The 14748-nt window shown below is 38.8% G+C and overlaps 1 protein-coding gene across 1 annotated transcript in view; it reads left to right on the top strand.

Moving 5' to 3' along the window:
• Window positions 1-14748, top strand: part of RELN (reelin) — a 293911-nt gene that overhangs the window by 152957 nt on the left and 126206 nt on the right. Inside the window, exons 9-10 of the mRNA XM_072867100.1 lie at window positions 7466-7562; window positions 10329-10569. Coding sequence (XP_072723201.1) covers window positions 7466-7562; window positions 10329-10569 — 338 coding nt within the window. The remainder of the gene's footprint in view (window positions 1-7465; window positions 7563-10328; window positions 10570-14748) is intronic.

Genomic DNA, 14748 nt, shown 5'->3' with positions numbered 1-14748 from the left:
GGTGGCCGAGCCACCGCCTCGCGGACGAATGCAGGCCATTATGGAATTGGTTGCTGCAAATAATAAATGCTGGATTACAGACTGACTTTCATCTTAATCCTGCTCATATCATTGTATGAGGATAACACTTTTGTATGATTAAAATTGTCCATTTTTGAATTAACTCAAACAACAAAGCATCTGTAGTTCCCGGGGAGGGGGGGAACAGAGACGTCCCCAGCTCAGCAAAATACTCCTGCGTCTCTCTCCAGTGGGGGAGGGAGGGGGTTTCTGTGAAAGCAAAAGCAGATAAAACCAGAAAAGTCCATCAGGAATTGCAAAAAAAAAAGCTTTTGCCAAACCAATTATTATCTACCCACTTATAAAGTTAAAGGCAGGCAATCAGTTTTATAGGGTTTCAGAAAAGAGAGACACCTCAGCTCAGGACATGGCTTGTGAAAAAATATTTTCCAGATTTTCTTGGTGACGGGGAATTTCACTAAAGCAGGCAAGGAGACTACTTTCAAGTCTTTGTATTCAACATATCACCTTTTACACAGCAGTTCTTGGGACCAGTGTGTTTTCTGTAATGCCTCTCTAGAATGGACTGGCTGTAGGGATCTAAACACAACATCATTTACCTTCCTGAGTATTTTAATACCCCTATCAGCACCTTATGGTGCTCATTTTCTTGATTATTGACCTTTGCAGCTGACCCAGGCTGCTAAACAGAGAAAACAAAATGTCTCTTTCTACTTATCGATACATATTACTGTACTACTGAACTACTTTAAGTTTAAGATGCTATAATTTAAATTTTACCCGGCTTCATTGAAAGGTCACCCTCTCAGAGGATCTCCACATAATCTGACATTAAGCATTTAATGGCAATAACATTGAAGCATACAATATGTGTATACAAGTAGAAAATGCTTACTGAGCACAGGGCTCACTACCTGGTCAGACATTCAAGAACCACTGTAAGAGTATTTCTGGGGAGTTAATGATATTATTGTTTCAGTAGCTGTAATTACTGGGTGTCCATTACATCTAGGTCTTAACAAGTTCACTCCGCCTTCAGCAAGGTACTTTATACAATGTTAGTGCACTTAAGAATGTGGTTAAATTTAGAAGCATCATTTAATTCTTTATTTGGCAACAGACACATTACCCAAGCGCATACCTGCTGGCTGTATCTCAGAAAGATACGCTATAAATAGCTGAGCATCTTTACATCAGAATAAATTGGAAACTGGCATAAGCAAGATACAGCTTTCTGCCTGGCTTATTTTTCTCTCCTTAATGTTCTCAGCACAACAAGCAATATGAATTGTGATCTGATCTTGTTCATTAGAAGAGAACAAATTTGTGTGAGTGCAGGAAGCACATCATATCTCTGAATATAAATAGACTAAGAGGAAGTTGAGCCAGATAAGTATTTCCTCAGACTTTACTTCTCATTTAAAGGAAATTAGCTGCATTAATTCATAAAAAGTACATTCACTGTTATTGGGAATCCTGGAAGGAGGTGGGTGGGAAGGCGCGGCGGGAGGTCCCCTGCTCCAGTCCCCCCCCAGTCTAACCAGGACCACCCTCTGGGCAAGAGCGGCTCGCTCAGGGCCCCGTCCACTCGGGGTTTGACCTCCCATTAATTTTTAGGACTTCAATTCTGCAGTCCTTCTGATTAATTTTTATCAAATGTATTTACTAATTATTCTTCTCATCTTTTACAGTTTTGTGATGGAGGCTTTTAGCATGCTTGTCAGCTCTTGATTTTTATTTAGATGTAACTTCCCAGCATTTCCAAAATGGAACGACAGCCTAAAGCTGCCAGTGGAACAAAAGTTAGCTGCTCTCTGAAACCTGCTGAAAATAAATAGTTGAGACTTTGCATTTCAAAATTCATAATTCTCACTAAAGCTAGAGTAGAACTGATTTTTACCAAAGGCAAATACAATTGACATTTTTGTTTTCTAGTGTCAGGTATTTATTTCAGATTGTTTATCAGAACACATACAGGGATGCAGATAGTCAAAATCCTCTTCTCACAAGAGAGAAAAATGTAGCCAGCAATAAAAATACTGAATTCTTTCCATGAAAAGGTAGACTAAAATTACAAAACAGAGTACAGTTCTTACAGTTTTTAATTTGAAGATTTTTTTACACTTAAAATATTTATTTGTACTCTGAACTTGTTCTATAAACAAAGACAAACTTTAAAAAAATAGTCTAAAGATCTAAAATGTGTCATAATTAAAAATCACACTTGTAACTAAATTCAAAGTTGTGGCTTCAAGGGAAAATTAAAATGCTCTTGCGACCTTCTCTTGAGGAAGTTTTCAGAGGCAGAATGGGATGAACAGTGAGTCGCACATTTTTGTATCAGTGCTTCTGGTATATCCAGCAGACACTATTCCATCTTCTAACATGGTTAAAATCATCTGGTTCTTGATTAGAAGCCAATATAAACATATACCTAAAAAAAATTAGGATCCGCAGAGCGTTCATTATACCAGACTGTATGGTTCATTAATTTGGAAAAAACTATTAGCAAGCCAGCCAAATTTGACCACTAGTAATTTCTACTACCCACTTTGACCTAATTCAAGTGATATCAGCAAATTGTAATCCTTAGCAAACACTAATTATTATTCATCACATTAGCAAAATGAATCGAAGCAATCTTCCAGCATTAGATAAACACAATTCTTTTCAGCTCCCTTTTGTTTTTCAGGGCACAGTCAAGACACAATTCAAACCCTTCTGCAATTTTTTGTGTGAATTTTTCTTGCACAGTTCCACATTAGACTCATTCTCCTTAAAGCCAGCATTAGATATCTCATCTGCTTATCCACAGAAGCACTTGCAGGAACTATCAAGAGGTTGTCAAGAGGCGGAGGACGTCACAGTCTATAAGGAGCAAAATATTGCTTCCCTTGCAGATGGCACCCAGTTTTATCTCAGCAAAACACCAGCTTCTAATCAATGTTGTTAAGAAATCTTAGAGACCAACAGCCGTATGACTTGGGTTTCTGTAAATCTGACACGCTTGGAGGCAAAGCTGTAGCGAGAATTAATTTTGCCTGCCATAGTCAGCCTGGATACAAATACCTGAATGCTTGGGTACAAATACCTGATATGAAGTGCCTTCATAACATCTCTCCTTAAGTACTGTGCTCTTAGTACTTCTGCCTACATGATATTTTAAAAAATAAGGTGCATAAAATATTCACTAGTACTTTAGATGACATTGAAGGAAACCACAATCAGCTTAATGAGACTTACAAAAAATGGCAAAAAAGTCGTGACCATCTCAGCTGGACATGTTGCAGGTGGTCAGTGCTGGGTGCTGGCTACGGGTTATCAGTCCTCCAAAACAAGCAGCAAAGCAATTGAGAAGCATGCTTTTGTTTCCTTTTTCCATTCTTTCCTGTTTAGTTTAGGTAAAATGAACAAAGCAATGGTCAGGAGCTGTTTAGCATTCCCACACATTGCCAGTCAAAACCCTCCCCTGTTAGCATCAGTGTCTGGATTCAACTTTGAGCAAATTTTATTTTATTGAAATTTGCCTTGGGGCAAAATCCAAGCATGTAAAGTGCAAAACAAATAAATTAGTGTTTCAGAATATCCAGTATATGAAAATAGCTGGGTTTTATAACAGAAGCTGCTCATCATTTTTGATAACAGACAAAATTGCTGTCTGAGCTTCAAATGTATAATTTAAAATTAAATCCATGAAGGTTGTCTCTACTTCAGCTTTTTTTCAAAAGTTTTAGAAATCTGTGAACTTCAGCTAGAAGCCTATCAAAAGGAGTAAAATAACTCCAAAGGAGAAAAATACTTTGTTCCTGAAACTCAAGGACAAGCTTGACTATACATATGTAGAGAAAAAATTAGGATATTCTTAGTTGGGGGGTGGTTTGGTCATCCCTCCCCCCCAAATAGATAATTACACATGGAAGGCCTTAATATTTAAAGTATAATCCTAACTCTTAGTCAGATTTAGCTAGCAATAACCTCACCAAGGCATCAGGTTTGCTGTGACATACTCGGCTTAAGAAAGAAACGGCATTTTTCTCTAATGCAGTAACTTACTAATGTAGACTTCTTTATGGTAATCATTGTGCATGTTTTATTACCCATTTTCATGGCTAATTCAAAACCTGGGCATTCTTGATTTAAAACAAGCCTGTTCTAATCTCATTCAAAAGGTTTGATATCATCTTGTACAACTTTTTCTTTGGAGGACGGGAGGGTATGAAGATTTACAGCATGACATTCTGCCCCTGCTGCTCTGCTCGGAGCTGACAAACTGTTTATTACCATCTCTGGAAGCAGTGTGAAGGACATCTCCCTTCCCCCGCTGAATTTGCCCTCAATTCCTGCTATGTTACTACTTGAATTTTGATCATCTATTTGTTCGCAAAGTCAGAGTATAGCTTTGCTGGTCAAGGTAGAGGCAAACATCTGAACTGCAGATTTCTATTTTAAATAATAGGATTACTGAAATAATAGTAATATGAAGTAATAATAATAGTATTAAGCAATAGTAATATTGAAAGTAATACTGAAAATTATATTGAAAGCCAGTGGCTCTCAATACTATCTCAGTAAACCCTGTCCTGGAGTGCAGTTGTATGTTGACCTTCCTCCCTTTTCTTGGGAAGAAACTCTTAATGTAAGCTAGGATGAATGTTGGTTTTGTAAAAGACGCAAGTACTAGATCCATGTACTTCTTGTATATTTAAAAAAGATGGTTCAAATGGCGAAGAATAATGCCTGAACCTTGTTGATGATTTTTTCAAATGGATGAATTTCTTTTTTTTTTTCATTGTCGGTTTGAGTTTTACAGAATTAGATACTTAAATGATAAATAATCTTGCTATCTTATGATTTTGAGTCAATAACATAAAAACACATTTGTCATCACAGCCAGTAACTGCTACATTCAATGACCCTGAGGACTTTCCCAAACTAATTTTAGTCTTAGTACAACCTGTCCTGCTTATTAAAATAATAATAAACCCCAGCACTTGTCTCTCCTCTTTTCATGCTATCTCCATCACTCTCTTCCCAATAACACGAGTGAAATACCACATCTACCTTCCAAAGCCCTTTTTTGGTGGCTCCATTTCTTTTAAGCAATAACTTTGGTCTTCATTGCATAGTTTAAGGGTGTTCGGATTTAACGGACAACATTTTTCCTATTGACTGTACTGACGGGGAACACTCATTTCCTATCGTCTTCACAGTATGGGCAGCAAATAGCACCTTCTCCAGTGTTTTAGCAGCATATTCGGACTTGGCTTTGTTTAAGAGCGCTGTACCAAAAGTTGATTGTAACACTAACTGAAATGGCATGTGTTATAAAGTCTGTATTTCTGGTTATTTTTACTGTTTATGTTCCTTTAATTTCTGTCTAACAGAAAACTCAGCATGTTGCTGTTTTGCCTCACAGCCTCTGGCCAGGCAAAGTGGTTAAACTGGCTGAAGTTCACTGATTTTTTAACTGAATTCCCCTGAAATAAAATGAATGCGTGTGATTAAGGGTTGGAACTCCTAAATGCCAGAGAAGTTGGAACTGACAGCAGATGTCACTCAGTAAAGTAGACCATCTCAGCAGATGGACAAATATGAAATGTAAAGGTTTTTCCTGACATCATTTGGTTTTAATATGATAGAAATGAAATGCCTTGTCAGTAAAATATAACCAGACAGTTGCTTTGTAGTCATTTGGGGTACTTGGTTGGTAATTCAAAGGCCTGCTGCCTTTGCAATAGTAATTATTCTGTGCCTCGTTACAGCAAGAATACGTGTCAGACCAGCTGAACGTACCACACGCAGCTGGAGTGGCTCTGAAGTATCTGTTCCTCTATTTACAATTTAACATTGGTAAAAGATGCAAGAAAGCAACTTTGTGGGTCATTTCCAGAATGCTAGTTGATGTATCAGGCAAAATTATAGACACAGGATTTCATCCCATGTTTTGGGGTGTTTTTCCCCCTGCAGAGGTATGTGATGTGTGTTTCAGAGTAGACAAGCAGTTCTGTAGAGCCGAGAGCTGCGAACATGAACTGCCCCGGGGGAGCTGGGGTGCGAGCAGTGTACTTAATGACATATGTTCCCATTAAAATGTGTAAGCTGTTCTCTTGTACAAGTGGTTAACACCTTTTTAATCAGGCCATTTATTTCATTACAAAAATAAGTACCCCGAGTTGGAAAATGATAGTATTTTACGGTCAGCACTTTCCACATCTATGTCTATATATTTCCGCATATATATACATTTATATATACCAAAAAATATGTATATACACAGTTTTCAGTGTGACTGAACATATCTGAAGCACACATGAACAAAACATACTACTCGTAGCACACATAATACGTACTCCTACTGTGAGCAAAGCTGTGGTACTCACGCAGTAGTATCCTGATGCCATCAGAGGTGCTGTTTAATTGAGAGCTGCTTCTCTTAAATACGGAAGGTAGCTGATGTCTGCTGCTTCGAATCTCACATTTCAACCTGCTTATGAAGTAGAAATTTTGATCCTTGGAGCACAGGTTAGGATTTGGCTGTTTCCCTGGGTGTTGAATTTTCTGAGATGGATGAATTATCTCGTGACTGAGGAAAAATAGTATTTTTAGTGTATTTAATTAGCACTCGGGTTGTTTATCATGTTTTCTAGGTTGAATTTTTCAATTCCAGTTTTTGTTATTTTGACTGTCCCCTTTATTAATTGTTAAGCTCATCTTTTGTGACAACACCCAGAAGGCACCCTTTTATAAATCAAAAGTAAATATATTACCCTACCTTGCAGGGATGCCATAGGGCTTAATTAGTTCATTTTTGTAAAGTGTTCTGAGATTTCCAGATCAGCATCAAATGTTTATTATTAATTATAAGCACTAGTGAGTATATTGGATGATTTCTTAATTTAATTCTCTTCAGGCATCCTTAAAATAACTAATTTTGTAATGTCTTTATTCTTTTAAATTCCTAAAGCAGATTTGCTCTTGGCTCAGGTAATTCTGTATACATTTTCCTATCACTTACTGTATTTTTAGTTCTGGAAATATTTTTTTCTATATAGTAATATGAAAAACAGCCTTTTACTGTTTTCCCTATGAATTCTGCTATGTGGATTATCCTCTAATAAGAAGGTTTTGTTTAAACATTATATGGTGTTTTTTTCCTGCAGTGGGGCGTGTTAAGTAATTTACTTGGCTTCCCTTGGGAAATTTCCAGAGATTACACGGCACTGCTGTGATTTATCATTTCTACTTTATTTCTGACTCATAAAGCATGCATTATTTTGTGTTTACCTTCAGCAACAGATCACAGGAAATTTCATCATCAATCAAGGTGCTTTAAAATCAGGAGAAGGGATGATGTGACAAAGGCACAGTCAGCAACTGTGGTTATTGGAGGATCATTTATTGCTTCATTGTGTCGTAACACTTCTCATTTTATTGCTTTTCCCAGGATCGGGTTCATGTCGCTTCAGTTACTCAGATCCCAGCATCACCGTGTCCTACAGTAAGAACAGTTCTGCAGATTGGACTCAGCTGGAGAAAATTAGGTTTGTTACAGCTTTTTAATAATTTTCATGCTTTCTGGCTGAGCAGGTGGTGTTTAAACCTGGCTCTTTTAAAACTTGTTTTAATTGTTAACTTTTCAGTTCTCACTTGTTCATACACATTAAAAGATGAGGGGTGAAATTATGGTCACTAAAGCTAATTGCAGAACTGCCACTGGTTTTGGTAAATCACAGTTTCATCCAACAATTACATGGAAGGTAAGGAAGAGAATTATTTTAGAGTTAAAATGCAACTCTAATAACCAGCAGGTTCAGGTGCCTGAAAAAACAAAACTTTGATGACTTTTGCATTTTAGCACCATTTTTAATGTCAGCAAGAGCCACAATTTATAGTGTTACAAGTTTCTACTTTGGTAGAATAAAATGTTCAATAAAAATAGTTTACAGTTTGATATGAACACGTAGCTCCTAACACTCTTATAACAACAACATTATGGTGAATTATGCCTTGTTTTTTAAACAAACTGGTTTACATGAAAGCACAAAGGATTATGAATGGGGATTTAAAAATCTTTTATTGTAATATGCACACTTTTAAAGGCAGAATCAGTATCAGAGATGGATTTTTCTAAGAGAGCAGAACCAACATTTTATTAAAAAATATTGGGAAAGGTATTTTGTTCATTGGCATATATGCATAGTTACAGAAGTACAACTGGGGAAGAAAAAATGCTGTTTATACGTAGTGTCCTCATAGTGTCTCAGTCTGCCTCCCTGTATTCCCTTAGTGTCTGTGCCATGCGGGCAATTTGCTTGAGCCTATTTTCAGTCCATTGAGACAATTTGCAGAGCAAAAGGCTGCTTAATTTCTGATGAGTAAGCAAAACTCTAGGTGCAAGGCTGTGGATTTCAGTCTCTCATCCTCCCACTCCTTGTGGGAATGGATTACTATTTCGTTGACAAAGGCACAAATTATGAACAATTTTAGTAAAACAAATGGCGCTAATTCTTATCTCACAAAACTATAAAGCAAGAGTAGCTTCACTGCAGCCACTGGAGTTGCCTCAGAGTAACCACACAATACCTTTCATTCTCTCACATTGATGGAAAATTATATGCCTAGTTCAGTTACCCTCATAGCTCTGAAAGCCAGGAAACTCAAGAGTTGTGATGGTGCAAACACAAGCCCTTGAAACCCAAATTCTTTGAAGTTAATGCATATACAATTTGTCTGTGCTGCTTTAACTTTGACTGCTGGAGCTGGCAGTAGAAAATAGGTCAATAGAGCAATGTGGTGCAAAGTGGAGAGGATGAATTATGAAAGGATGCTTCTGCGTCCCATGGTCCGTATGAATTACCATGTTTATTTGAGTGTGCTTCAGCAGCTTTCACTGTGCTATATGCAGCTCCAGGGAACAGTGGGAGAATGGGGAGAGGTGGGACAGGAGGGCAGCTGTGAAGGGAAGGGGTTGTGTCGGTCGGGTCTGTACTCCTGGGGAGGGAGGGGAAGGATCTCTCTTGGGGAAGGCGGGTGCTGTGTGTGGGCTCAGGGAGAAGCGAGGACAACATCTCAGAGCAGCATTGCAGTGGAAGGTGAAAGACATAGCATTCAGCAAGTGCAGGGCGATTTGTGGGGGCAGGTTCTGGGTGTGAATATGGGCCAAATACAGTTGCTTTTCAACATTTCACTCTAATATTTTGCTTCACAAAGAGAAGTTCCTCTATTTTCTCCTATAGAAGCAAGCTATTGGTGTCTTTTTTCCCTAAAAGCTCTGGACTGTCTCTGACAAACTATTAAGCCACCAAAGCATCACTACCAAGGCAGAGGCAAGGTTGAGTAGCTGACATCTTGCAAACCCCAATTTTGTACCTCCTTGCAGCCTGAGGTTTGAATGTAGCTAATAACCTTGCTGGACAATTATTAAAACAAAAATAATAATTCTCAGCACTCCTTCATTGCACGCAGAGCTCAGGCCTTTCATTGCTAGTAGCAATGTAAAGATGTTCACCCAGAGCTCGGGTTGAACCTCGGTCCTTTCACAGCTCTGAAGACAGCTCTGGGAAGCACAGCTCAAGGCCTTGATCATTGCCTAATACTAATACTAATAAATACTACATGTCTGCCTGTCCTCCCCACATTTTCCATTTTCAGCAGCAAGAGAGAGGACAAATGGGTTGTTTCTTCTGTATTGTTCTTGAAGAAGAACATGGAAAGGAAGGCAACCTCGCCCTCCCCATCCACAGAATTATCCTGACAGCAGGGGTGTGGGACTGGAAGGACACGTTTGTCAGAGAAAATTTTCCCAGCTTTTCCCTCTGGCCATTCTGCTCCATCCAGATCTATGAGGGACTGAGGCACCAGAAATCAGGGGTTTCTTTTGGTGAAAGCTCATGCAAAAATCACATTTTGGGAGACCTGTTTTTGTAAAGTGCTTTCTTAACATTTCTTTTTGGCCGTACCTGCAAAATACCTGACAATGCCCAGTCACCTGGGAGCTGTGACCAGCCTCGAGTGTGAATGTTGCCGTGCTCTTTCTTCCTGCTCTCCAAACGTCTGCACTGATCTGTTATTTATTGCCTTAGCTTGCACTTTCTTTGAAGCAAGGCTGTCTGTTCGGGCTGTATGTGCACTGCCTGGCACAGCAGGACTCTGCCTCAGGGCAGGTATTTTCTGATCTCCATAGAAGATTTACCAGTATACACGGGACATCAGCACAACTGTGTCACACCTAGTAAATGTGTTAAATGAGGGAAAAGTGTTCCTGGCTATGGCTTAAACTTGTCTAATTCCATATCATTGTTTTTCAGTGCCCCTTCCAATGTCAGCACAATCATCCACATCTTGTACCTTCCTGAAGATGCTAAAGGGGAGAACATCCATTTTCAGTGGAAACAGGATTATGTTCACGCTGGTGATGTGTATGAAGCCTGTTGGGCATTGGACAACATCCTGATCATAAATGCTGCTCACAGAAAAGTTGTGTTAGAAGATAATCTCGATCCTGTGGATACTGGCAACTGGCTTTTCTTTCCTGGGGCCACAGTTAAGGTTAGTCTGATTTTCTATGGCTTAATGTTATTATTACTCTTGTATGTAGAAGAAAACAGTGACATCTAACCAAACTTTGAAAACACAAGGGTGTTTAGGCCACTCCATCTGCTTCTAGAATTGGGCACTTTTTTACTTTGTTTTTACCTTTTCTCTGTCCCATCAGGGCTTTCTAGAACAATGCAACTTCTCTGCCATGACCAAAACCAAATGACAGTTTATACTGTCATGTCAAAGATCATGTAACAGAAAATGAGAAACAGCTTCCTTTTAGCAAAACAGTACAATATTTTTGAAACAAATTCAAGTCTCTCCATTGGATATTTTGAAATCTAACTGTTTGATTATCTTGATGTTGTTCGGCTGCCACTACTCGCTTTATCACAAACCATCACAAAAAACTATGGTTTCCCACTTTTTCTGGCTATGAATATCACATCTCTGTTGCAGCATCCATTCAGGTAGCGGCTGCTCCTTAAAAGTCTCTTTTTCATTAAGATCCTGTTTTGATATATGAGATCCAGCAAGATCATACAACCTTGGGAAAAACTCTAAGGAGCCCTACAAGATCTCTGTGCACAAAGTTCCTTCAAATGCAGAGTTGTTCAACATCTGGAAATCAGTTGGATTCTTGCTTTCTATGTTTCCAAGCAGCCAGAAGTTGAACAGCAGATGACTTTCTGTTTCCATCCTATTTTTCATTCACAAAAAAGGCAGTTTTGATGTCAGGGTTCATTTATGATGCTGGTAATGGTTTTGGCAATTGCACAGGAAACAGATGTCAAATACTGAGGGCAGTAAGAGGTTGGTTATCGCCTCATCCTTTTCCCACAGAACCTGATATGAATGGCCTCAGATTAATCTTTTTAGAAATAAATACTCCCACTAATCTACTTATAGTACCTGCATATTGACTTTTTTTTACTTCAGTAAGACCATTTAAGCTACAATGACAATGTTTTGACACAAATGGCATCCAAACTTTAACAAGTAAACCTCTTTTTTTTTCTTTTTTTTTCTTTTTTTTTTAGTTAAACTCAGCCAGTTTGTGTCAATACACAACTATGGTTACATGTAAGATGAGAGACCTAAACACAGACATTACTTAGTGCTTCTAGACAGAAATCCCACTCAAGTTCAAACCTTATATGAGACGCGAGTGAGGATTCACCAACCTGCCATTCCTCCAAGGTTGTCTTCTGTTTTAGGGAGAAGTAAAATGTGCATCTGTCTGTTTCCAGCTGACATTTGGCTATGTGTAGCCACTTACACCAGGTCATATGTAAGGCAATATGTAAGGCTGTGGTGTAGCCACACTAGATTAAGGTTATGTGTGACACCTGGCTTTTATTCTTCATGGGACCCTGTAGTTATTTCAAACATTTTTAGTGTATCTATCTAGATTGTCACCAGAGCACTCCCCTACTTAGATTTCGTTTTTAAGGTTTTTGCTCCAGTTTTCCTCAAATTTTCAGGAACAATCTTGCCAAATACGATTTGAACAGATTTTGCAATGTGAATTTCATGTTATGTCAAAAGTAAAGCTATAAATTGGGTCAAGATTTACATCAGATTCGGCATAGACCCTGTTGTAGCATTATAACACCAGGAACAACTTTTTTGAGAAAGTTTTTGTGTTTTTCAGGATTGGAACATTATATAAAACTTTACAAAAACTCCTAATATTTTCTTTATAACATTTAGCATAGCTCTAATCTCAGTTCATCACAAACACGCTATTTTGTATAAATAGAAAGGTGAGAATCTTTGTACATTGTGCTAATGACTTCACATCACATTTTAAATGTAACCACACCAGTCACCTCTGTTTCAAGCAGCATTTCACAGCAGTCAGATAGTTTGGCCCGTAATGGCAGAATGATGGCAGCAATGGGTGGTACATCTTCCCAGGATTCCCAATATTGTTAATGTTCTCAGGCTGCAAGAGTTCATAGAAACTGGGGGAAGCTTTTAGGAGATTTATCTATCATAGCCAAAGGCATTGGCCTGCCGAATAATGTTGAAGAAACCCTGACAGTGCTACAGGGATAGCTTGCATCAAAGCTAATTCTAGTTCTCTTTTTCCTATAAGTCCTTTTGCTTCCCAGACATCTAAAACTTGCTAAATAGTCCTGATGTTTGTTCAGAAAGTCTGTATAGCAATTTTAAATTTTTACTTACATTTTACTAAGGGATGGGATCAGCAAATTTGATTGTTATACTGTGCTACCCTTTGTAACTCTCACCTATGTGCTTTTTAAAGAAGTTCCCATACTCGCAGACTATCACTATGCCAAACTCCATTTCAAGCTGATGAGACCTCTTCTTTTCCGTCCAAGCCTGTTCGTGTCATCCAAGCCTGTTTGTGCCGTCCAAGTATACAAGTTTCAATTTATATCTTCCTGTCCTTTGTCAATTAGTATTTTAGATAAATGGGCCTTAAAAATCTTTCTTGAAGTTTGTGTTAACTTCACGGGCTTCCTTCAGTGCTTTTCCTTATGAGTTTCCTTGACAATGCCAACCAACAGTCACATTTCTGGGTGTTATTTGTTGTCTAACTCAGTTTTGATTAGTATATACAAAACTGTGGGTCAATTCTTTTCCTAAATTGTGCCATAAAGATAAGTAATTTCATTGGATCAAGGGAATGAAATATTAAGAAAAACAAAAAGAAACAAGAGAAATTATCTTTCTAGATTTCTTCCATGTACTGGGGTTATTTTCTGTATTCATTCTTTCTTGCTCACCACCTTTCACCACCCAGAATGATTGCTATTGCATATTTCTCAGGTGGAAGGACAGTGCCAGTCTGAGATAGCTCATGCAGCTGGCAGTTAGAACTGAAAGAAGAGGAAAAAATACATACTTATTTCTGGTAGAAAAAGGAGTAGAAACAGTCTTTCTCTAGGTGTTTACTTTTTCTGTAAGTGTGTACTTGTGGACCGCCCCAGCAGGTGCTGCTCGAATGGCAGAACCTTCTCCTTGGAGGCTCTGTGGCACATCCAGGGTAGTGAATGAAGCAAGCAAGGGTATGAACATGAGCCCATGATCTTGCACACCTTAGTTGTTACAACACCCCCTTGCTTGGCTTTGGCTTGTGCAATCTCCCAGGCATTATCATCAAGGGATGTACCCTCATGGATGGGCCAGGGACTGTTTCCAGTAGGCTGCAGGGATGACACCACTCTTCTGGGAGGAGAGAGTTTGCCCAGGTGGATGCAAACTCTGCTGTGTCATTTGCTGCCAAGGCCAGAAAATGGTCCCTGGCCTAATCCGGTTACCATTATGGTCCTAGCATGTTAGAACTGCCTGCCCCACCCATCCCTTCAGCCGTCCCAAACTTTTTAAGGGAATTCTCATTAAATAGCATTTTGTTGCCTTAGTGAGTTACTCTGTTAGTAAAGATAGGCATTAAGATATGGTTTTTTGGTAGCTTAGAATAAATGTTGCTGTTGCTCATATAGTTAGATGTGGTTCAGCAAGTTCTTGCCCGATAGTTGCTCAGGAGATGGCTTTTAGAATTGCTTGTTATAGTTGGTACATGCTCTTGTTGGATGCTTACCAAGTTGCAAAGAAAGTATATCTTTTTTCTGTAGAAGGTTTACTTTGGTAGTACTTGAGGTCTACTAAAATAAAAGGCAAACTTTACAAATTCAGGTGTTTTCTGGTAAAACTGCTCAGATTAATAGCTGCTTAGATTAATAAGGTAAAAAGACAGCTGAAACAAAGAAAAGTACTACCATGAAGACTGTTGTCTGGGTCCTGGATTAGGTTCTGTAGTGGTTTCAGTCACTGGAGTGGACAGTGCAAGCATTAATGGTAATTATGCACTGATGTGTTCACTCCAGTTTGGTGGATTTGGACAGGGTGTTCTCAATAAGCACTTACGGGAACTTGCCTGTGCCCAGCTTGGGAAGCAGTTTCTCCTCCTCTCCCAGTCTGCTTGAGCTTGGATCAGGAATTTTGTTACGTTTCTTGCTGCACTCAGGAGCAGTTGCTACTCATTTGAAAGCACATGGCTCGTTGCAGACGCAGCTGGTACTGGCTACTGAGATAGGAAGCAAGCTGAGAGAGAAGCCACTGAATTAGTGTGTTTTGGTTCCAAAGAAGACAGCAAAAGACAAGAAAGACGCTGTTAGCAAGGCCAAACAACCCTTAGGAGATTAATTGGATCCACTG

The sequence above is a fragment of the Ciconia boyciana genome, chromosome 1 (assembly GCF_034638445.1).
Source record: "Ciconia boyciana chromosome 1, ASM3463844v1, whole genome shotgun sequence".
Lineage (NCBI taxonomy): Eukaryota > Metazoa > Chordata > Aves > Ciconiiformes > Ciconiidae > Ciconia > Ciconia boyciana.
The sequence above is the reverse complement of the archived record's forward strand: the minus strand, read 5'-3'. Positions and strand labels throughout refer to the sequence as shown.